General features: G+C 38.6%; 1 protein-coding gene across 5 annotated transcripts in view; it reads left to right on the forward strand.

Annotated features, from left to right (window-relative positions):
- RABGAP1L (RAB GTPase activating protein 1 like) overlaps nucleotides 1-25,664 on the forward strand; it is an 819,337-nt gene that overhangs the window by 504,445 nt on the left and 289,228 nt on the right. For all 5 annotated transcript variants that reach the window (XM_023207199.1, XM_023207198.2, XM_031935573.1 and 2 more), the window contains one exon: nucleotides 136-279. In XM_023207199.1, the coding sequence (XP_023062967.1) occupies nucleotides 136-279 (144 nt within the window). The remainder of the gene's footprint in view (nucleotides 1-135; nucleotides 280-25,664) is intronic.

The raw sequence follows: 25,664 nt of genomic DNA on the forward strand, positions 1-25,664 counted from the left end.
AGTTATATAAAAGACAACGAATACTAGAATACAGTTACAGTGATCACAGAAAGCTGTAGTTGTGGCAGGAACTTTGTTGTTCTGCTGCAAGCTTCTCATTGCTCCTCTTCCTAAATTTTCCACTTTGACTTTTAGGAACAGCTACCGGACCTGCATAGCCATTTTTGTGATCTGAACCTGGAAGCTCATATGTATGCATCCCAGTGGTTTCTCACTCTTTTTACTGCCAAGTTCCCACTCTGCATGGTGTTCCACATCATTGACTTACTGCTTTGTGAGGTAGAGTGACTCCCATCTTTCACTAAGCGAAAATAGAAAGTAGTTTCTACTAAAAATGGTTACAATTTTCTTCCTTTTGTTTTTGCCTGTGACATTAAGCCATAAATACTCACTGACCAAAAAGTTGTATTTGAATTTTCAGTAAAAACTATTTTAATTGTAATTTTATTATTTCTGAGGAATGAAAATATTAAGGCATATATAATGCCTGCAAAGTAAAATGGGTGATTAAATTTGCATAATGAAATTCATAATAATTCTATATCTGTGTAATAATGTTTTACCAGTATACAGTGCCTTTAAGGTTAAATAAATGAATTTGGAATTGGGTGTTTTTTAATATTAATGAATTATACTCCAAGAGTGAATATAAATAAGATTTTTATAATAACTAATTTCTCAATTCATCAGATATCTTTCTGTTTATCCTGTTTGGGACTGCTGCCAAATGATGAGACAAATGATAAACTAAAGCTATTGTGTCACATAATTGTATTTTTATACAGTAGAATATTTCAAAAATTAGTTTGCAGAATTTCTTAGGTGTTTATATTTGTGTATTTTATTGTGTTTAGTTCCTTAGGTGGCTATATTTATTTACTCTTTTAAAGAAGTAAACAGTATTATGCATGTATACAGCTTATATTGCTCATCAAAATGTTCGACAATCTTAGCAGTAATAGGGAATTTGCCAGATAAGAAGTGTATATTTTCAATGACAGTATAAAGTATATAAAATATAGCTATCGTAAAAAGCAGGACTAATCAAAAATATAAGCTTATCTATGTGATTATAAGCTTAATATATACTCTAGACAGTTTTGTACTGCTATGCTTCTTAAGGTAAATATCCTTCCTTTAAAAACAATTTTTTTGTATAAATTTAAGGGGTACAAGTGATGTTTTGCTACATGGATATGTTGTGTAGTGGTTAAGTCTGGGCTTTTAGTGTAACCATCACCTGAATAATGCACATTGTACCTGTTGACTAATTTGTTATCCCCTATCCCCTTCTCACTGTCCCTTGTGAGTCTCCATTGTCTATTATTACAAATTCTGTGTCCATGTATACACATTATTTGGCAGTATTTGACTTTCTGAGTTGTTTTACTTAAGGTAATGGCCTCCAGTTCCATCCATGTTGCTGCTAATGACATGATTTTACTCTTTTTTTTTTTTTTGAAACGGAGTCTCGCTCTGTTGCCCAGGCTGGAGTGCAATGGTGCGATCTCAGCTCACTGCAAGCTCTGCCTCCCAGGTTCACGCCATTCTCCTGCCTCAGCTTCCCGAGTAGCTGGGACTACAGGCGCCCACCACCATACCCGGCTAATTTTTTTGTATTTTTTTAGTAGAGTCGGGGTTTCATGATGTCAGCCAGGATGGTCTTGATCTCGATCTCCTGACCTCGTGATCTGCCCGCCTCGGCCTCCCAAAGTGCTGGGATTACAAGCTTGAGCCACCACGTCTGGCCGATTTTACTCTTTTTTTATGACTGAATAGTACTACATTGTATGTATATACCACATTTTCTTTATCTAATCATCCACTGATGGACACTTATGCTGATTTCGTATCTTTGCTATTATAAATAGTGCTGTGATAAGCATACAAGTGCTCTTTTTTTATACAATGATTTCTTTTCCTTCAGATAGATACCCAATAGTGGGATTGCTGGAGCAAATGGTAGTTCTATTTTTAATTCTTTGAGAAATCTCCATGCTGTTTTTCATAGAGGTTGTATTAATTTACATTCCCACCAGCAGTGTGGACCCTTTTCTCTACATCCTCACTAACATCTGTTATTTTTTTACTTTTTAATAATAGCCATTCTGACTGTCATAAGATAATATCATGTTATGGTTTTAATTTGCATTTATTTGATAATTAGTGATGTTGAGCATTTTTTCATGTGCTTATTGGCCATTTGTACATCTTCTTTTGAAAAATGTCTGTTTATGTCCTTTGCCCGCTTTTTAATGGGGCTAGTTGGTTTTTCTGTTGTCATTGAGTTGTTTAAAGATTCCTCTTTCTTTTTCTTTTTCTTTTTCTTTTTTCTTTTCTGTTCTGGTCTGGTCTGGTCTTTGTCTTTTCTTTTTTTTTGAGATGGAGTCTCATTCTGTCGCCTAGGCTGGAGTGCAGTGGCATGATCTCGACTCACTGCAACCTCCACCTGCCGGTTCAAGCAATTCTCCTGCCTCAGCCTCCCAGGTAGCTGGGACTACAGGCACACAGTACCATGCCCAGCTAATTTTTTGTATTTTTAGTAGAGATGGGGTTTCACCACGCTGGCCAGGCTGGTCTCGAACTCGGCCTCCCAAAGTGCTGAGATTACAGGCATGAGCCACTGAGTCCTGCCAGATTCCTCTTTCTTAAAGGGAAAGTCTAATGAGTTTATTCACACTAGGAATTGGAAGTTTAAATTTAAACATAAGATTTAAAAAGATGCAATGTATAAGCTATATAAAGCATAAAAATGTTATTTCTCAACCTACTAAAACAGTAACAGTTATATATGTAGGCAAGGCTGGTCTTTTGCTCTTCAATGGCTTTAGTTAGTACTTGCATAATACCTGAAGGTCACAGGACATTTGTAAGCATGTAAGAGTTTTAATCATTTGTACTGTACTTTGATAAAGAAGGGTTCAGTGACTTGCCATGCTCGCAGAATAGGTTTCCAAATCCTGAATACATAACAGTTAGAGAATCGGATTTATAATATGTTAATTCTCCAACTTGTTTTACTTACAGATTTGTAAGTGCATTTCTAAATGTATCTTAAAGGAAGAATTCAGAACTTGGAGCTAAAACTTTATTCAAAGTCAACATGGTGTGATCACAATAGTCACAAAGCATATTTGGTCATTTGTACCAAAAGCTCTACCTGATTATCAAAATTGGTATAGTGAACAGTTCCAACTCAGCTATTTTATAGGGCAATACTCTTTGAAAGTATAAACCAAATTCACATCTTTGAGTTCTAGAATATTAAAATAAACTAATGCTAAAAGTTTTGATAAATATTCATAGACTTTTTATGTACTGAGCTGAGTTTAGTATTTCATGGTATTTCATAAAAATAGGAAAGTGGGGATACGACATTTTAACTGTTTTTGAATTATATATAGTATGAGCTTGCAAATATTTATTATTGCTTCACAATTTTTGCAGAAAGAGATTAATTTCATACTAGATTGGTTCTATAGTGTTCATTATAGAAAAGGGAATAAAATTAATGTGCTTAATCATAACCAACTAAATGTGATTTCTCAATCACTTTTCATAGAGTGGTATCTCTGCCCTTCAGTTCACTGAGATGGTGACTTTCTAAAGTTGTCTGCCTGAATGGTGGCACCCATGGCATTGGAACGTTATCCATGGGTTTTCTGGAACCTAGATTCAAATTTTATCTTGAAGCTACATGAATTTCTAATGTCAGTTAAGAAAACTAGCAACGTTTATGCTGCAGAAAAGATAGGTAAATTTATTAGCCTTCCCATCACTTGTCAACTGTGACTTATAATCAGTGTTTGAAAGGTCATAACGTTCATTAATATTAATAAGAACATCATAGTTATTACTTTTTCTCCCCTTAAACCTGTACTCTATAGCTGTTTAAGGAAGTTGGAAAACTTTTCAAAACATAGATTGTAATCATAGCATCATGATATTCAGGGAAGTAAATGGTAACATCCTTTAACAGTAAAATTGCTTTTCAGAATAACCTATTGGAAACAATATTGTAGTGTGCCTCAGGATATTTATTCTTTCCACTAACTCATCTTTGTCAAGAATTATTTTACAAAGGAAATTTTTGAATAAACTTTTATTTCCTGCATGTCTGTGTTTTCTTTTTGCCCCTTTCCTTCTTGTAGTTAATAAAATATTTATATCAAAAGCTATTATTTCATATGTGATGACATATTCTAAGAATTGGTAACACAGTCTTAAATAGATAATCCATAGGTATTTGTTTTTGACATATTCTCTGTTTTTAAGAAAACAATTTAAATTTTGAGGTTACGACTCAATGTTTAGTTATAAGTGGAAGGACAGGAAACTCTCAGGTAGAAAAGTATTGACTTTTCAGAGTTTTACATTCTGATTTTTAACGCATGCAACATGTTTACTCAAAGATCCCATTGCAAAGTGAAAAAGAAAGACGTTGAGTTTGAAACTTTATGCTTAGAAGACGTATCATGACATGCTTTCCTAAGCTATATTATTTTAAAGTTTTCTTCATTCATTTTGAGGTTAAGCAATAAAGCTAATTTAGCAGAAAAGAGAAGAATTTTATAGACCTTGACAATGCAACCTGAGTGAACAACTGCTAATTATTAATAGTTTTATTTAAAATATTTCCTTAAACCTGAATTACAATAACATGGGTTAGTTAATTCCAGAATGATGGATGGCAATGGGATTTGAAACTAGAGTTTAAAAACATTTTCTTATATTAAGATGAGCGAAATCTCTTTTGATTGTCTTTTACTCAGTAACTGAAATAAAAATCATTTTTAAAATACAAACCTATATCTTATTATCTGCCTTTATCTGGTTAGCAAGATAAGAGTCTAATAGTATTAACATTTATAGTGTAAATATTATGCTATTAACCTACCAAGAATAAAACATTGCAGCTTTAAATAACTTTTTATTGAAGTATAACAACAGATAAAAGAAAATGTGCAAAAACTAATGTAGAACTTAATGATTTTTCAAAAAATGAACATAATAAAGTAACCAGCACCCAAATTTAAAAAAGAACAAAAAGGAACATTATCTGCATTTCAGAAACCCTCTTTCTTTTCACTGCACTTTTCCAGTAACTACACTCTGAAGAGTAATCACTTTCCTGACTTTTAATGCCATACTTTAGCTTTGCTTGTTTTGAAACTTTATGTATATGGAATCGTACAATACGAACTATTTTCTGTCTAACCTTTTTCACTCATCATTATGTTTGTATGATTCAACCATATCATTGCATTTAGGCATAGTTTGGTTTTCCATTCTCCCATTCTATTGTTGATGGTTATTTGAGTTGGTTCTAGTTTGCAGAAGGCCATTATGAATAGGGCTCCGTGTGAATCCTGTGAACTTTCTTGAACTTGTCTTTTAGTTAATGTACCTATGCACTTCTGTGAGTACACACCAAGGAGCAGAATTGTTGGGTTAGGATGTACATACATTCATCTTTAATGGATACTGTCAAACAGTCTTCTAAGGTAGCATGAGCATTAACTTTGAGTTGTTTTTATTCAATAAAGATCTTTCTTGTGATCAAGGGCAAGATTTTGTTCTGTTTTGTTTTGTTTTGTTTTTAGATCACAGATAATGGGTCAGATTAGAGTCTGTGAGTATGCAACAAAATGAAACTCATCTTTGAAGTTGCATACAGACAGATTGAAAACTAAGAATTGGACCTAAAAGCAGAGTCCCTTTAGTGCTTTTATGAGAGAAGTTACTATGATGGGGAAAATCCAGCAAAGTATTTTCAGTCTTACAAAGAGCAATGTAGAGACAGTATGATATTTGGGTTAGGATATTGGACTTTTTAGTCAACCTTTCCTAGACAGCCTTGTTCAAGTTACTTGACCTATGTATATCTCATTTTCTTTATTTGTATAATGAGACTAACAATACCTGTCTCTCAGCTTTAATGTAAGAATTAGATGAGATTATGGCATCAATTACTTAAGTACTATGCCTACTATACAGTAAATATTCAATTAATAACAACATTGCCCTGCAGTCTGCTCCATTCATCTGTATAGCCTGTTTAGTTGCTTCTTAATTTCTTCAATTATCTAGGTTTCTAATCACCTTCCCCTCCGCCACCCAGTGGTTGAGATGCTTCTTTGGTGAAAGCAAAATTTTAAGTGAGTGACCTTAATGGGAGCTTCATTCTATTTCCTTTTTCAGTAGTGATTCAAGTACTTCTCTAGAAGTGTTTTTTGCTTCTCCTCCGCATTCTTTCAAAAGACATAAGGAAAATACTGGTATTTCTTTTAGTCTTCACAGAATAACTGACAGCCGGTGTTTGAAGTTGACTCTTCCCAGATAGTTCAATTTTTAGAGTACCAAATATGTTCAGTTTTATATAGTAACTTGGTATTTTCATGATATTTAAGGAAATCATTGACCCTTCAAATTAGAGTGTATATTCTGCTTCTCTTTTCCTCTCGGGATGATGAAAAAATGACAGTACTACGATATTTGATTAAATATCACCAGGGATAATTCTTCTTTCAAAGCAGTCTTCAGAAGTTGTTATCTGAAGAGTAGATTCATTATTTATTACACAATATTCTCCCTCTTTATCCCCATTCTCCCCCATAAAAAACTCATCAGAATGAGCTTAATACAAACAAGATTAAGACTCTGATATAGGGGTGCTGGCAAGATGGCCAAATAGGAAAAGCTCTGATCTGCAGCTCCCAATGAGACCAGTGCAGAAGGCGGGTGATTTCTGCATTTTCAACTGAGGTACCCAGTTCATCTTACTGGGACTGGTTAGACAGTGGGTGCAGCCCACGAAGGGTGAGCAGAAGCAGGGTGGGGCGTCACCTCACTGGGGAAGCACAAGGGGTTGAGGAACTCCCCTCACTCAGCCAAGGGGAGCTGTGAAGGACTCTGCCATGAGGGACAGTGCTATCCAGCCCAGATACTACACTTTTCCCATGATCTTCGCAACCTACAGACTGGGAGATTCCCTCGGGTGCCTACACCACCAGGGCCCTGAGTTTCAAGCACAAAACTGGGCAGGCACTTGGGAAGACACCAAGCTAGCTACAGGAGGTTTCTTTTGTTTGTTTGTTTTGGTTTTGTTTTACCCCAGTGGTGCGTGGAATGCCAGTGAGACAGAACTGTTCACTCCCCTGGAAAGGGGGCTGAAGGCAGGGAGCTGAGTGATCTGTCTCAGCAGAACCCACCCCCATGGGGCCCAACAAGCTAAGATTCACTGGCTTGAAATTCTCACTGCCAGCACAGCAGTCTGAAGTCGAGCTGGGATGCATGAGCTTGGTGCGGGGAGGGTTGTCCACCATTACTGAGGCTTGAGTAGGTGGTTTTTCCCCTCACAGTGTAAACAAAGCCTCCAGGAAATTCAAACTAGTTGTGGAACCCACCACAGTGCAGCAAAGCTGCTGTAGCCATACCACCTCTCTAGATTCATGCTCTCTGGGCAGGGAATCTCTGAAAGAAAGGCAGCAGCCCTAGTCAGAGGCTTATAGATAAAACTCTCATCTCCCTAGGACAGAGCACCTGGAGGAAGGGGCAGCTGTGGGTGCAGCTTCAGCAGACTTAAACATTCCAGCCTGCCAGCTCTGAAGAGAACAGTGGATCTCCCAGCATAGCGCATGAGCTCTGCTAAGGGACAGACTGCCTCCTCAAGTGGATCCCTGATACCTATGCCACCTGACTGGGAGACACTTCTGTGGAGGGGTGACAGATACCTCATACAGGAGAGCTCTGGCTGGCATCTGGCAGATGCCCCTCTGGGACGAAGCTTCCGGAGGAAGGAGCAGACAGCAATCTTTGCTGTTCTGAAGCCTCCGCTGGTGATAGCCAGGAAAACAGGTTCTGGAGTGGACCTCCAGCAAACTCCAGCAGACCTGCAGTAGAGAGGCCTGACTGTTAGGAGGAAAACTAACAAACAGAAAGCAATAGCATCAATGTCAACAAAAAGGACACCCACGCAAAAATCCCATCCAAAGGTCACCAACATCAAAGACCAAAGATAGATAAATCCATGAAGATGAGGAAAAACCAGCGCAAAAAGGCTGAAAATTCCAAAAACCAGAATGCCTCTTCTCGAAAGGATCACAACTCCTTGCCAGCAAGAGAACAAAACTGGACAGAGAATGAGTTTGTCGAATTGAAAGAAGTAGGCTTCAGAAGGTGGGTAATAACAAACTCCTCTGAGCTAAAGAAGCATGTTCTAACACAGTGCAAGGAAGCCAAGAACCTTGACAAAAGGTTACAGAAACTGCGAACTAGAATAATTAGTTTAGAGAAGAATAAAAGTGATCTGATGGAGCTGAAAAACACAGCACAAGAACTTTGTGAAGCATACACAGGTATCAATAGCCAAATTGATCAGGTGGAAGAAAGAATATCAGAGATTGAAGATCAACTTAATGAAATAAAACAAGAAGACAAGATTAGAGAACAAAGAATGAAGAGGAGCAAACAAAGCCTCCAAGAAATATGGGACTGTGAAAAGACCAAACCTGTGTTTGACTGGTGTATCTGAAAGTGACGGGGAGAATGGAACCAAGTTGGAAAACACACTTCAGGATATTATCCAAGAGAACTTCCCCAGCCTAGCAAGACAGGCAAATATTCAAATTCAGGAAATACAGAGAACTCCACAGAGATACTATTCCTCTGTGGAACCCCGCAAAGAGCAACCACAAGACACATAATTGTCAGATTCACCAATGTTGAAATGAAGGAAAAAATGTTAAGGGCAGCTGGAGATAAAGGTCAGGTTACCCACAAAGGGAAGCCCATCAGATTAGGATCTCTCTGCAGAAACCCTACAAGCTAGAAGAGAGTGGGGGCTTTAACGTTCTTAAAGAAAATAATTTTCAACCAGAATTTCATATCTAGCCAAACTAAGCTTCATAAGCGAAGGAGAAATAAAATCCTTTACCGACAAGCAAATGCTGAGAGATTTTGTCCCCACCAGGGCTGCCTTACAAGAGCTCTTGAAGGAAGCACTAATTATGGAAAGGAAAAAGCAGTACCAGCCACTGCAAAAACATACCAAATTGTAAAGACCATCAACACTATGAAGATAATGCATCAACTAATGGACAAAATAACCAGCTAGCATCATATGACAGGATCAAATTCACATATAACAAAATTAACTTTAAATGTAAATGGGCTAAATGCCCCAATTAAAAGACACAGACTGGCAAATTGGATAAAGAGTCAAGACTCATTGGTGTGCTCTGTTCAGGAGAACAATCTCACATGCAAAGACACACATAGGCTCAAAATAAAGGGATGGAGGAATACCTACCAAGCAAATGGAAAGCAAAAAAAAAAAAAAAAAAAAAAGAAAGAAAAAGAAAAAGAAAAGAAAACTGGGTTTGCAATCCTAGTCTCTGATAAAACAGACTAAACCAACAAAAATCACAAAAGATAAGGGCATTACATAATGGTAAAGGGATCAATGCAACAAGAAGAGCTAACTATCCTAAATACATATGCACCCAAAACAGGAGCACCCAGATTTATAAAGCAAATTTTTAGAGACCTACAAAGAGACTTGGACTCCCACACAATAATAGTGGGAGATTTTAACACCCCCACTGTCAATATTAGATCAATGAGACAGAAAATTAACCATGATATGCAGGACTTGAACTCCCCTCTGGACCAAGCTGACCCAGTAGATATCTACAGAACTCTCCACCCCAAATCAACAGAATATACATTCTTCTCAGTACCATATCACACTTATTCTAAAATTGACCACAAAATTGGAAGTAAAACACTCCTCAGCAAATACAAAAGAACGGAAATCATAAGTAACAGTCTCTCAGACCACATTGCAATCAATCAAATTAGAACTCAGGATTAAGAAAATCACAGAAAACTACACAACTATGTAGAAACTGAACAACCTGTTCCTGAATGACTGCTGGGTAAATAATGACATTAAGGCAGAAATAAATAAGTTCTTTCAAACAATAAGAGCAAAGACACAACGTACCAGAATTTCTGGGACACAGCTAAAGCAGTGTTTAGAGGGAAATTTATAGCACTAAATGCCCACAGTAGAAAGCAGGAAAGATCTAAAATCAACACCCTAAATCACAATTAAAAGAACTAGAAAAGCAAGAACAAATAAATTTAAAAGCTAGAAGACATGAAATAACTAACATCAGAGCAGAACTGAAGGAGTTAGAGACATGAAAAACCCTTCAAAAAAGTCAGTGAATCTGACCAGGTGCAGTGGCTAACCCCTGAAATCCCAGCACTTTGGAATGCCGAGGTGGGCAGATCACCTGAGGTCAGGAGTTTGAGAGCAGCCTGGCCAACATGGCGAAACCCCATCTCTACTAAAAATACAAAAAAAGTTAGCTGGCGTGGTGGTGGGCACCTGTAGTTCCAGCTACTTGGGAGGCGGAGGCAGGAGAATTGCTTGAACCCAGGAGGCAGAGGTTGCAGTGAGCCAAGGTCACACCGCTGCACTCCAGCATGGGTGATAGAATGAGACTCCATCTCAAAAAAAAAAAAAAAAAAAATCATTGAATCCAGGTGTTGGTTTTTTGAAAAGATTAACAAAATAGACTGCTAGCTGGACTAATAAAGAAGAAAAGACAGAAGAATCAAATAGACACAAAAATGATAAAGAGGATATCACCACTGATCCCACAGAAATACAAACTACCATCAGAGAATACTATAAACACCTCTGCACAAATAAACTAGAAAATCTATAAGAAATGGATAAATTCCTGGACACATACACCCTCCCAAGACTAAACCAGGAAGAAGTCGAATCCGTGAATAGACCAATAACAAGTTCTGAAATTGAGGCAGTAATTAATAGCCTACCAACCAAAAAAACCCCAGGACCAGACATATTCACAGCTGAATTCTACCAAACGTACAAAGAGGAGCTGGTCCCATTCCTTCTGAAACTATTCCAAACAAAAGAAAAAGAGGGACTCCTCCCTAATTCATTTTATGAGGCCAACATTATCCTGATACCAAAACCTGGCAGAGTCAAAACAAAAAAAGAAAATTTCAGGCCAATATCCCTGATTAACATCAATGCGAAAATCCTCAATAAAATACTGGCAAACCGAATCCAGCAGCACATCAAAAAGCTTATCCACCATGATCAAGTTGGCTTCATCCCTGGGATGCAAGCTTGGTTCAACATATGCAAATCAATAAACGCAGTCCATTGCATAAATAGAACCAATGGCAAAAACCACATGATTATCTCAATAGATTCAGAAAAGGCCTTTGATAAAATTCAACACCGCTCCGTGCTAAAAACTCTCAATAAATTTGGTATTGGTGGAACATGTTAATAAGAGCTATTTATGACAAAACCACAGTGAATATCATACTGAATGGGCAAAAGCTGGAAGCATTCCCTTTGAAAACTGGCACAAGACAAGGATGCCCTCTCTCACCACTCCTATTCAACATATTATTGGAAGTTCTGGCCAAGGCAATCAGACAAGAGAAAGAAATAAAGGGCATTCAAATAAGAAGAGTGGAAGTCAAAATGTCTCTATTTGCAGACGATGTGATTGTATATTTAGAAAACCCCGTTGTCTAGGCCCAAAATCTCCTTAAACTGATAAGCAACTTCAGCAAAGTCTCAGAATACATAATCAATGTGCAAAAATTGCAAGCATTCCTATAGGCCAACAACAGACAAACAGAGAGCCAAATCATGAGTGAATTCCCATTCACCATTGCTACAAAGAGAATGAAATATCTAGGAATAAAACTCACAAGGGATGTGAAAGACCTCTTCAAGGAGAACTACAAACCACTGCTCAAGGAAATAAGAAAGGACACAAACAAATGGAAAAACATTCCATACTCATGAATAGGAAGAATCAATATGACAATGGCCATACTGCCCAAAGTAGTATATAGATTGAATGCTATTCCCATCAAGCTACCATTGACTTTCTTCACAGAATTAGAAAAAAACGAGTTTAAATTCCATACGGAACCAAAAAAGAGTCTGTATATGCAAGACAGTCCTAAGCAAGAAGAACAAATCTGAAGGCATCATGGCACCTGACTTCAAACTATACGACAAGGCTACAGTAACCAAAACAGCATGGTGCTGGTACCAAAACAGAGATATAGACCAATGGAACAGAACAGAGTCCTCAGAAATAACACCACACATCTACAACCATCTGATCTTTGACAAACCTGACAAAGCAAGCAACAGGGAAAGGATTCCCTATATAATAAATGCTATTGGGAAAACTGGCTAGCCATATGCAGAAAGCTGGAAATGGACCCCTTCCTTACACCTTATAGAAAAATTATCTCAAATGGATTAAAGACTTAAACGTAAGACCTAAAGCCATAAAAACCCTAGAAGACAACTCAGGCAATACCATTAAGGACATAGGCATGAGCAAAGACTTCATGACTAAAATATCAAAAGCAATGTCAACAAAAGCCAAAATTGACAAATGGGATCTAATGAAACTAAAGAGCTTCTGCACTGCAAAAGAAACTGTCATCAGAGTGAATAGGCAACCTACAGAATGGGAGAAAATTTACAATCTATTCATCTGACAAAGGGTTAATATCCAGAATCTACAAGGAACTTAAACAAATTTACAAGAAAAAAACAACCCCATCAAAAAGTGAGCGAAGAGGCTGGGCGCGGTGGCTCAAGCCTGTAATCCCAGCACTTTGGGAGGCCGAGACGGGCGGATCACAAGGTCTGGAGATCAAGACCATCCTGGCTAACACGGTGAAACCCCGTCTCTACTAAAAAAATACAAAAAACTAGCCGGGCAAGGTGGCGGGCACCTGTAGTCCCAACTACTGGGGAGGCTGAGGCAGGAGAATGGCGTAAACCCGGGAGGCGGAGCTTGCAGGGAGCTGAGATCCGGCCACTGCACTCCAGCCTGGGTGACAGAGCGAGACTCCGTCTCAAACAAACAAACAAACAAACAAACAAAAAAGTGAGTGAAGGATATGAACAGACAATTCTGAAAAGAAGACATTTATGCATCCAACAAACATAAGAAAAAAAGCTCATCATCACTGGTCATTAGAGAAATGCAAATCAAAACCACAATGAGATAACATTTCACGCCAGTTAGAATGGTAGTCATTAAAAAGTCAGGAAACAACAGATTCTGGAGAGGATGTGGAGAAATAGGAATGCTTTTACTTTGTTGGTGGGAGTGTAATTAGTTCAACCATTGTGGAAGACAGCGTGGTGATTCCTCAAGGAAATAGAATGAGAAATACCATTTGACCCACCAATCCCATTACTGGGTATATACCCACAGGATTAAATATCATTCTACTATAAAGACACATGCACATGTATGTTTATTGCAGCACTATTCACAATAGCAAAGACTTGGAACCAACCCAAATACCCATCAATGATAGACTGGATAAAGAAAATGTGGCACATACACACCATGAAATACTATGCAGCCGCGAAAAAGAATGAGTTCATGTCCTTTGCAGTGACATGGATGAAACTGGAAACCATCATTCTCAACAAACTAACACATGAACAGAAAACCAAACACCGCATGTTCTCACTCATAGGTGGGAGTTGAACAGTGAGAACACATGGACACAGGGAGGGGATCATCACACACCGGGGCCTGTCAGGTGGTGTGGGGCAAGAGGAGAGGTAACATTAGGAGTAATACCTAATGTAGATGATGAGTTGATGGGTGCAGCAAACCACCATAGCACATGTATACCTATGTAACAAACCTGTACATTCTGCACATGTATCCCAGGACTTAAAGTAAAAGTATAATAAAAATCAATTAAATTAAAAAAAATTTTTAAAGTCTCTGACATAAATATAAATGTTTCTGAAAACTTTAGCAGTTGTAGTTGGCCACAAATATAGAGAAAAATATGCATTGACTAAACCATTAAAAACCATATAGGCTATTATAAAGTTATACTTATCAACAGAAATTTCAGTGCCAGCAAAAGTCTCTCTAAAATCTCATTTCTGGACCCCAACTCTTTCCCACCTACAAGAATCCTTATGGTTCTTATACCAGTTGACTTATAATTCTGTCTTGTGCTTTTATTAATTTTGATATTACAGAGAAAGGGAGAAATCTCAAAATGGCAGAACCATTGTCTGTGCTTCTTATGACTTTTAGAGGAACATCCATTCATTCATTTAACATTTATTGAAATAAATAAATTTACATAAACTTAAATCTAACCAAGTCCCTAGCACCATTGCAGTTGAGGGATAAACAAAAAGTTTTTTACTTTTTGTAAAATTCTTTTGTAAAATTCAGGTAAAATTCTTGCCCTCATAATATTTTTGACCTTGTGGACGAGACAGATAATAAGCAAATGACTAAGTAGAATATATAACCAGAAATAAAAAGTGCTATAGAGAAAAATAATGGAAGGAAAAGATACAGTAAATATTAGTAGGTCCTTTTTAAATTTTTATTATTATTATTTTTGAGATGGGGGTTTCACTTTGTTGCCCAGGCTGGAGTGCGGTGGCACGATCATGGTTCACTGCAGGCTCAAGTGATTCTTACACCTCAACCTCCCAAGCAGCTGGGACCACAGGGGTACGCCACCATGCCCAGCTAATTTATTTTTATTTTTAAAAGTGACAAGGGCTCCCTATATTACCCAGGTTGGCCTTAATTTATCCTGAGCTTAAACGATTCTCCTGAGTAAGCTTTCAAAGTCCTATGATTACAGGGCATGAGCTACCACACCCAACCATTAACAGGACCTTTTTTGACCATTGTAAAGACTAGGTTTTACTGATCTGAGATAGGAAACCATTGGCGGGATTTGAGCATAGGAGTGTCATACACTGATACAATTTTATTCTGATCACTGCAGTTTCATTGTTGAACAAAGATTGTGGGGAGTTAAAGGAGAGAAGTTGGAGACAAGGTAGGAGGCAATTGCAGTAATCTGGGTGGGAGATGGTTGCTTGGACCAAGGTAGTGACAGTGGTTGGATTCTGGACAAGTTTCAAAGGTAGCCACAACAGGATTGATGGATCAGCTGGGGTACGTTTTATTAATTACATGTTCTCATTTAATGTGGTAGTGAGAGAGCAGGGTGGCTGGTTTTGTGGTCTCTACCCTTCCAGGAGCATCTTGTAAACAGATGATTTTGTGAAGTGACTGGAGAATGTTATTGTTATCTGCTTTATTCTGGCAATGCTCAGATTGCAATAGCTCTGCAGTGTTTATTCTAGAAGGAGGTTTGGATATGTGGGAATATTTAAGGTCAATATTTGCATCTCTAAATAAAAAATAGAGAGTGGAATAATTATGGAAGATGAACAGCAGGAGAGTAAGCATGTCAAAACTAATGCTTTTAAATAAGGGTATATTTCTAAAAATAGAAGTGATATTTTGCTCTAATAAAACCAGATCCGTATTACTTTGAAGATTCACAAAGACTTAGACCTGTTAAACAACCTTCGCTGTATTCAGTTGTTGTGTGTTTCGTTCTCATGATCAGAACAAGGATCACTGACTTCAAGTTATAAGATTTTTTTTCCTAATAAAAATTGTCCGTTTCCTTATGAATTGGAATAACTCAATAAACCACAATGAGAACATTTCACTCCAGTTAGAATGGCGATCATTAAAAGTCAGGAAACAACAGATGCTGGAGAGAATGTGGAGAAATAGGAACGCTTTTACACTTTTGGTGGGAATGTAAATTAGTTCAACCATTGTGGAAGAGAGTGTGGCAATTCCTGAAGAATCTAGAACTAGAAATACGATTTGACCCAGCAATCTTGTTAAAGTTACTTCATAGTATTTTTTTGGTGCAGAAAAACCCATAGCAGTTAAACTGTGTACATTGATTGAATAAAATGACTAGACAATTTTTTAAAAAATTTATGCTTAAATATTTAAAACATACAAGAAAGCATTGTTAAAATGGGAAAAGTTTCCTTATCCCCCTCGCAGAGCATGTGATGGGAGTGTGGCTCACTTTTTCGGTGCCCCGCTGCTCAAACCTCTAGGGGGTACATGCAGACAGGCAGGTCATGGGGATCTGACCCTACAGCAGCATATAGGGATGAATTCTTACAGCACCTGAAACCCCGGTGGGTGTGTTACAGTGTGCTCTTTCAGTTTAGCTGTCTGCAGGTGGCTTGTATTAATCAGCTCAATTAGACCCTCTGCCTTATTGCAAGGACAGAGGGCTTTCTGTATCCTGGGGTTCTTGCCTTGGTGTACTAGAAAAATCTGATCACACATGGACTTGGGAGGATGGGTACAAGGCTCTCAATGAGGTGGATGGGGAGACCAGAAGGCGAAGGTGGTGGTTTTCCCCTGAAGTCAGGCTGCCCAGCAGCTGGCCTCTCCTCCAACCTCCCCAGCCAAACTTTGCGTCATTCCATTAGTCGACGGCCTGCTGGTGTCTGCCGGTGCCTGTTGGTGTGCTCTTCTGCTGGTGTGTTCCTCCCAATGTCCAGCTGCTTGTGTCTGTGCCGCCAGGGTCTTGGGGATTTTATAGGCACAGGATGGGGGCATGCGGGCCAGGGTGGTCTTGGGAAATGCAATATTTGGGGACAAAAACAGAAATGCCTGTCCTCATTTAGGTCCGATGACACAGGACCAGGGATGGAGCCCTTGCCAGGAACCCCACCCTTGTCCTCCCAGCACTTCCTTGCCCCCATCCTGTGTCATTAAAATATACATTGAAGTCCTCTGTATCTCGCCTCTAGAAGTAAAACAATGTCAATGAGATTAAAAGCTTTATATATACCTCTTCCTGACTACACCTTCTTTGGCCTTCCTTGGAACCATAAAGATTTCAGTGTTAAATCATTCCCATGCATGTCTATATTTTTACTACATATGTATGTATCTCTGGACAATTTATAATTGAAAATATTTGAAAAATATTATTTCATTCTGATGTGGTTTTGATATTTGTCCCCTCCAAGTCTCGTGTTGCAGTGTAATCTCCATTGCTGGAGGTGAGGCCTTGTGGGAGGTATTGGATGATGGGGGCAGATATTTCATGAATGGTTTAGCACCATCCCCTTGGTAATGAGTGAATTCTTATTCTGAGTTCATGGGAGATATGGTTGTTTAGAAGACTGTGGCACCTTTCCCCCAAACCCTGCTCTTGCTCCCTCTCTCACGGTATGACGTGCTGGCTCCGCCTTCTCCTTCCACTGTGATAGTAAGCTTCCTGAGGCCCTCACCAGAAGCAAATGCTAGCACTATGCTTTATGTACAGCCTGAAGAACTGTAAGCCAAAATAAAACCTCTTTACTTTATAAACTACCCAGCTTCAGGTGTTCCTTTATAGCAATGCATGAACAGACTAACACATACTCACGTACTCACCAGTTTATCAAGTTTACCTCCAAAATAGGTCTTGAACCTTTTTTCTTTCTCCAAGTCAGCATTGTCTCTTATTCAGTAACTTCCTAACTGTTCTTCCCACTTGTCCTCCTATCATTTGTTTTCCCATTATTCTCCATAGCATCCAGAGAGGATTTTATAAAACACATAACAGATTACAATCCTCTACTGAAAACCCTTCTGTGGTTTCCCACTAAATAAAACTCACATTGTTTCAACTGGCCTGCAGTTATTCCCTTCCTTCCTCCCCAGTGGTATCCAAAGGTCAGCCTTTCTCCTGCTCTTTGTACTGGAACACTGGTCTTTTAATTTCTGGAACACTTAAGATCTTTTCAGATTGAAAACATTTGTATATTTTTTAGAACAGCAGGAATGTTAATTTTAAAAAAAGAAAAACATTTTTCCTCCTTTTGCTTGGAATGAACTATTCACTCTACCTTGCTAGCTACTTCGTCTAAGAAATTTTCCCTGATCACCCGTTCTTAAATGGGTACATCCTTTTCCTTTCTCTGTTAGCGCCCTGTGGTTGGTGTTTATTTATTGACTTACTTTGTATTACTTTTAAAATGCCTATTTCCCCCACTAGATTATAAATTTCTGAAAGGAAGAGCTCTGTCATTTTTGTGTGCAGCTGAATACCTAGTATTTAACTTCACATATGGTAGACATACTCGAAGTATCTGTTGAAGGAAAATAGGAATGAAGAAGTAATGGACGTAATTATTTTTATCATCTTCATTTAAATTCTACAGGCTGAAAAATAACTTTGCTCTTGAGTTTTAAGAAGAAAAAATAAGTTGTTTTAGTTTAGATATTTTAAGAAACAGAAACCTAGACATAGTAGCTCCAGTACAGTGGGGGTTTATTGTAAAGATAGAGGAAATCCGGGAAAAGTTGAGCAAGCAGACTTCAGGGAGAACAGGCACCAAAGTTAACCTAGACACTCATCTGTAATTCTCTGTCAATCTCTATGAATCAGATTCCCCTCTTTCCTGACCTACTTCTTTGTAGCTTTGCTTTTGTTTTTATTTTTATTTTATTTTATTTTATTTTTTGAGATGGAGTCTTGCTCTGTCACCCAGACTGGAGTTCAGTCTCTGCTCACTGCAAGCTCCACCTCCCGGATTCATGCTATTCTCCTGCCTCAGCCTTCCGAGTAGCTGGTACTACAGGCACCCACCACCATGCCCGGCTAATTTTTTGTATTTTTAGTAGAGATGGGGTTTCACCATGTTTACCAGAATGGTCTGGATCTCCTGACCTCGTGATCTGCCCACCTTGGCCTCCCAAAGTGCTGGGATTACAGGCATGAGCCACTGCGCCTGACCTGTAGCTTTGTTTTTTTACAGGGCCTAAAAGATCTGAGAAAAGTCTACATGACCTTTTAACTCTAATACCAATAGCTCTTGATAATCTCCCTATGTGTCTTTTAGAAAAAATTACTGAGGGAGAGCCTGATTGGTTTTGCACATGCTTTAAAATAAGTCTGCATAGTCATAGGTCACCTTAGGCCAGTTGTCAATCTCTCATCCATTGTGCTGTGTCAAGGAATAGGATTGGGTGAGTTACATGACCTATAATCCATTCAACAGAAATTGTACATGGAGGCAGATTTCTGAGAAGGGCCACTGATGGATCTTATACAATAATATATTTCTAGTGTGCATGTAATTTAAGACTAAAATTCTTAATGTTGACTGTATTGAAAGTAGACATTTGATAAATGTAATATTAAGTAAAATTCTAATGCGTCTCAAGACAAGCTATACATTGGCTTGGCATAGGAATTTATTTTTTAGTTAGAGTGGCATAGGAATTAGCTTGGCATAGGAATTTATTTTTTAATTAGAGTGCAGCCTAGCATAGTTTTAATATAGGGCATAATCTTTAAAATTATAATTTGGTCCTCAGGATTGAAGTGGTAGCTGGATCCAAATCATTTTCATAGTATACATTTGCAGGTGAGGTTATAAGTAAAAGCAGTGTGCAATTTTGACCCATATAAATTATTTTAATGATTACTGGCAAAAGTATGTGAAAGATTTGAATGCTTCCCATTGTCTAGAAACTGTATTGGGAAATCATATTCTAAGTAATAAATGTTGAGAGACTTCCATTGCAATTATTAGTAACAACGTTCTTTCAATTTATAAATTATCTATATTGTCCAAAGAGAAGGAACTCAAACAGTATCAGCTGAAAGTGGATTAAAAATGAGACCTTGCATTGAAGAGACCTTGCATTTATTTCCCTTTATCATCTTGTTTTATAAATACCCACTTTTAGCTGATACACTTTCAGGCTTACTGTTTAAGTCTCAAATATTTGAGGACAGAATACTGGCAGGCTTTATTGGAGAGTATTTCTGGGCCACACACTGTACTAAAAGATTTACATACCTTGTCACACTATTCTTACCTTCTCCAAACAGACTGCAGCCCTTCACACCCCTCATACAGTTGCTCAATTTAGAAATAGGTTTTTCAACTTTTTTCAGTTCACATGGGCAGACACTGTGATTATCCTTGTCCTTCATGTCCCTTAGCAAATAACAGATGGTCTTTGTCTCTTTTAAGACATCCTCATTACCTACTGTCATTTTAAGACAGAAGTCATAATCAATTCCCAGTATCATTTTGGGTCTTTCAGTCCAAAACTCTACTCTGTTGATCTTGTATCCCAGGTACTTCTATGGTCTGGCAAGACTTCTCCATGTTAAATTCCTTCACCTGATGCTCCTGGTATTCTTTTCCAGCTTCACTTTTCAGGCACAGTTTTCCATTGGTATCCACAGGGTTTAAAGACCCCCTCATTCCCCACAGATACCAAAATCTGAGGATGCTAAAGTTCCCTGTGGCATAATATTTGCATATAACCTACACACATCCTCCCATATGCTTTATATCATCTCTAGATAACTTATAATACCTAATACAATGTAAATGGTATGTGAATAGTTATATAATTTTTAAGTTTACGTTATTTTTATTGTTATTATTTTCATTTTAAAGATATTTTCCACCTGCAGTTTTCCATCTGTTGTTTGAATCCACATATGCAGAATCCATGGATAGGGAGGGCAACTGAACTTAATTATCTGCATCCATTATTTGGCATTTAGTATTATTATTATCATTAGAGACAGGGTCTTGTAGTGTTGCTGAGAGTGGAGTGCAGTGGCTATTCACAGACCCTATCATCACAATGCACTACAGCCTTGAACTCCTGGGCTCAGGTGAGCCTCCTACCTCAGTCTCCCAAGTAGCTGGGACTGCAGGTACGTGCCACTGTGCCCAGCTGTTTGGCATTTTTAACCAAACAGTAGTTTAACCTTTTCCTTATTTACCCAGGGCTTCTTAACCATATCTAGACATAAAGTATTTAGCTTCCAGTACTAGGACTGCTGACTGCATTTGTTTAAAAAGAGGCATAATAGGACTTTCCGGTGTCCCACTTTTTGGGTTGTCTCACCAGGGCTTTCAGAGGCTCTTATTTTTTATTTTTATTTTTTTCTTTCAATACCTTTGGTATGAAAACTGTTATTTTTTAGAAGTCCACTTGACATTTTGCTTCTTATCCTCATCCTAGTAGTATAGCCCATTTTGCTCTTCTTAGGAATATGCCAGAAAGTTTTTCATAATTGAAGAGAACAATTTCTTGCTGGTCCACTGGCTCATTGACCTATTGGATTTCAGCTTGGACCACATCATGTCTGGAAATTATTTCTTAAGGCATTTAAAGCACCTGGTAGTTTGTTTACTTACTTTGTCTAGTTGTTCTCCTAATAACCCAATGAAGTAGGTACATCCTACTTTGTAGACTCTAAAGATTCTTAGTTATACTCATTGACAGGCAAGAATCCATTTTGTCCATAAGAATCCTTAATACAGAGAAGAATTAGTGCATTCTGAGTGTTTACCATCTCTGTTACCTTGCAAATATATGTAAAAGATCCTTCATTAATATTAACATGTGAATTTTAGGCCAGGTGCAGTGGCTCAGGCCTGTAATACCAGCATTTTGGGAGGCTGAGGTGGGATGATCATTTGAAGTCAGAAAGCTGAGACCAGCCTGATCAACATGGTAAGACCCTGTTTCTACCAAAAGTTAAAAAATTTAGCTAGGCATGGTGGGTACAGCTGTTCTCCCAGCTACTCAGGAGGCTGAAGCGGAGGATCGCTTCAGCCCAGGAGTTTGAGGCTGCAGTGAACTATGATAGTGCCACTGTACTCCAGCCTGGGCAACAGAATGAGATCCTGTCTCAAAAACAAACAAACGTATGACTGTAAAAGAATGAAAGATAAATATTCAATAGTACTGATTAAACCTCTCATTTAAGTGCCCTGTTTTGTTCCCATTAAATAGAATCAAAGCACATTTTATCTATTAATATATAAGCTTTCAACTTGAAAAACAGTTTAAAATAAGTGACTAAGGTTGAAGCTAATATGAGTCAACCTTAAAACATTCCAAATTTTTACAAAAAACAGGTCGCCTTTAGGTGCCAGGTATTACTTTGCCTATTCACCAATCTAGATGTATGATCTAATTCTTGTCTTAGACCTTACATTTTTTTCCCCCAAAATCAGTATAGTTGCTTTCTGTTTATGTCTAGTAGTGAACTGCATGATAACTTTACAAGTACTGCAGTTTCTATAAGAGTCTTTTTCTTGCTATCAGAAGAGCATGAGGAAACAGTCCAACACTGAAAGAAAAAGGAAGTACATTAGTTGATTATACCAGTGAATCTTGAAGAACATATCAAGTAATTCTTTTCTCCAAACTTCAAACTGTTATAGTTCACACAGAACTAATCTTGGGTAGGGAGGCAGATGGCGTGGGCTTCGTCTGTCTGCTGCTTCCTGTCCCAGTTGCTCCTCAACAGTAACACCTGAGTCTTCTTAGCCACCTTTCTCAGTACCTCAGGAAACCTCTGTGAAGCTTTCTTTCTCTTTACTTATCCCTCCAGACTCTCCATCTGTTGTCTTCTTCTTTTATTCCTTTGCCCTGTGGTCTTCCTTCCTTTTAGGTTTTGGTTTGGGTTTCGGTTATTCAATGCCACCTAATTTCACCTGGGAAAATGTTTGAGATCCAATCAGGTTGAAGAAGAAAGAGAAAGAAAACCACTTGCACTAGTCCCTCAGGATCTACCGTATATAAGCCAAACAGACATTCTCCTCTGCCAGAATACTTATCTGTTTGCAGAACTTTGTTCCTAAGAATCTCTACCTCACTTCCCTGCTTAGAGTTGTTTTATAAAAGACCCCTTTCTATTATCCTGGGTTGATATCAAATAGTATTTGTATCCTGGGTCAATAAGTGCCCAAGCTCAAAAGGAAAGGGATGTGCTGTGCCCCAAGAAAGGATGATAGAGGAAGAAAAATCCTGTCTTGGCTCATCTGATGTCTTGATTGGATATTACCCAGTTCTTAATGTTTAATAAGCTCATTTATTTTTGAGACCCTTGGCATCATTTGTCATCGTGTACTATTTTAATGACAATAAAACATTTCTCCAGCTATATCAGGCTGAGTGGGGGGATGGTGGAGACTCAAAGCAGTTTATATGAAACCCTCCATGGGAAGGAGAGGAGAGAAAGTCAGGATGAAACTACAGCCACAGGCAGAATGGTAGACTGAAGTACCAGTGTTCCCTCAGATGGGAGAATGCCTTTATAGTGTGGTAGGTTTTCTTTTCTTTTTTCTTTCTTTTTTTTTTTTTTTTTGAGACAGAGTCTCGCTCTTGTTGCCCAGGTTGGAGTCCAATGGTGCCATCTTGGCTCACCGCAACCTCTGCCTCCCGGGTTCAAGCTATTCTCCTTCCTCAGCCTCCCGAGTAGCTGGGATTACAGGCATGTGCCACCACGCCTGGCTATTTTTGTATTTTTAGTAGAGACGCAGTTTCTCCATGTTGGTCAGGCTGGTCTTGATTTTCTGACCTCAGGTTATTCTCCTGCCTTGGCCTCCCAAAATGCTGGGATTACAGGCGTGAGCCACTGCACCCGGCCTATAGTGTGGTAGGTTTTCTGAGGCCTTCTTTATACCAGTTTTAAAAATGAATTTTTAAAATTGTGCCAGAATTAAGATTTTTTAAATCTATTTTTCTCCAAGAATTATTAGCTGCTTTAAAAAATATCTTTAATAATTAAAGATAAATTTGGATTTTATTTGAAATGTATCGATAAACCTGAATTACATGTTACCTAACATATTAACTGTCTTCCTATCTTCAACCTTCAAATCTATAATAGACTTGATATCAAATAGTATTTTGAACCCTGTGGAGTTTCACAACCTTTTCCTGATCTTTCAAGTGTAGAACTACTTACTCTTAGTCAACAAGCGTCTACTAAATCTTTCTAAGTTCAAGAAAAGATCCTTTAATTTAATCTAGCATTTGGATAAAACCCTTGAAAAAACTAGGTGTTGGTTACACTTTTTCTACTTTTCCTTAATGGGGCTACTTAAGCTACTTAAGGCTTATTTTGGTCAGATATGGCCAACTCAAATGCACAAAAATGAGTGAAATGTGCTAGGTGTAACACAATGTGAAGTACTGAGGACTGGGATGAACTGCAGAGTACATATTCATGTAAAGGAACTCAAATTCAACTTTTACAAAAATACTATGAGGCCAAATAGAATGTATCATCAGTATAAATTCAGCCAAAGGCTGCCGTTTGTGACCTCTGATTTAGATAGCAAGATGAAATATTATCCTTTGGTTGGGATTTTTGGAGGTGATAGGAGTGACTCCAAATCATAATTAATATATTTGTACTTTAGAAGCCCATATTGCAAGAGTTGTATTTATGATGGCTATAAAATATATTGATGAAAAAGTATAATTATGCCTAGAAGCATAACATAGTATATCTCCAAGTGTAGTTCATAGCAGCTTTCACCAGAATAGTTTGGGAGGGGTGGGAGGAGGGACTATTTCAAAACTTACTACAAAGCTATAGTGATCAAAACTGCATAGTAATGGCATAGGTGTAAATCTATAGATTAACAGAATGGAAATACACTCACGTGTTTGTGGGCAATTGATTTTCGACAAGGATGCCAAGACCATTCAGTAAGGAAAGAATAGCCTTTTCAACAAATGTTGCTGAGATAACTGGGGAGAGAGAGAGAGAGAGAGAGAGGTAGACAGACAGATAGATAGTTTTTTCTTTTTCTTCTCTTTTCTTTTTTTTGAAACAGGGTCTGGCTTTGTTGCCAAGGCTGGAGTGCAATGGCATGTTCGCAGCTCACTGCAACCTCTGCCTACCTGTGCCTCCAGAGCTCAAGCGCTCCTCCCACCTCAGCTTCCTGAGTAGCTGGGACTACAGGTGCGTGCCAGCATGGGCCTGGCTAATTTTTTAATTTTTTGTAGAGACACAGTTTTCCCATGTTGCCCAGCTGGTCTCAAACTCCTGACCTCAAGTGATCTGCTTGCCTAAGCCTCCCAGAGTACTAGGATTACAGGCTTGAGCCACCGGTCCCAGCTGGTAACTGGATATTGACTTATAAAAGAATGAATTTGTACCCCTACCTCTATGACAAATCCATAGAGATAGAAAGTAGATTAGTTTCCAAGAGTTGAAGAGAGGAGAGATTGAAGAGTGAGTGCTTATAGGAAAAAGTTTTCTTTTGGAGATGATGCAATGTTCAGGAAGTAGATAGTGATGATGGTTGTACAGCCTTGCAAATATACTAAAAACAACTGAACTGTACATTTTTGAAGAACAAATTTTATGGTGTTTGAATTACATCTCAATTTAACAAAATAACTTGAAGCAGGAGAGATTGCTCATTAAACATAAAAATTCTAGAGCTCGAAGGGCGGAGCAAGATGGCCGAATAGGAACAGCTTCAGTCTCCATCTCCCAGTGCGAGCGACACAGAAGACCCGTGATTTCTGCATTTTTAACTGAGGTACTGGGGTCATCTCACTCGGGAGTGCCGGACAATCGGTGCTGGTCAGCTGCTGCAGCCCGATCAGCGAGAGCTGAAGCAGGGCGAGGCATCGCCTCACCTGGGAAGCGCGAGGGGCAAGGGAGTCCCTTTTCCTAGCCAGGGGAACTGAGACACACAACACCTGGAAAATCGGGTAACTCCCACCCCAATACTGCACTGTAACACCGGCACACCGGAGAATATATCCCACACCTGGCCGGGAGGGTCCCACGCCCACGGAGCCTCCCTCCTTGCTAACACAGCAGTCTGCGGCAATCTAACCGCAAGGCAGCAGCGAGGCTGGGGGAGGGGCGCCCGCCATCGCTGAGGCTTAAGTAGGTAA

The sequence above is a fragment of the Piliocolobus tephrosceles genome, chromosome 1 (assembly GCF_002776525.5).
Source record: "Piliocolobus tephrosceles isolate RC106 chromosome 1, ASM277652v3, whole genome shotgun sequence".
NCBI lineage: Eukaryota > Metazoa > Chordata > Mammalia > Primates > Cercopithecidae > Piliocolobus > Piliocolobus tephrosceles.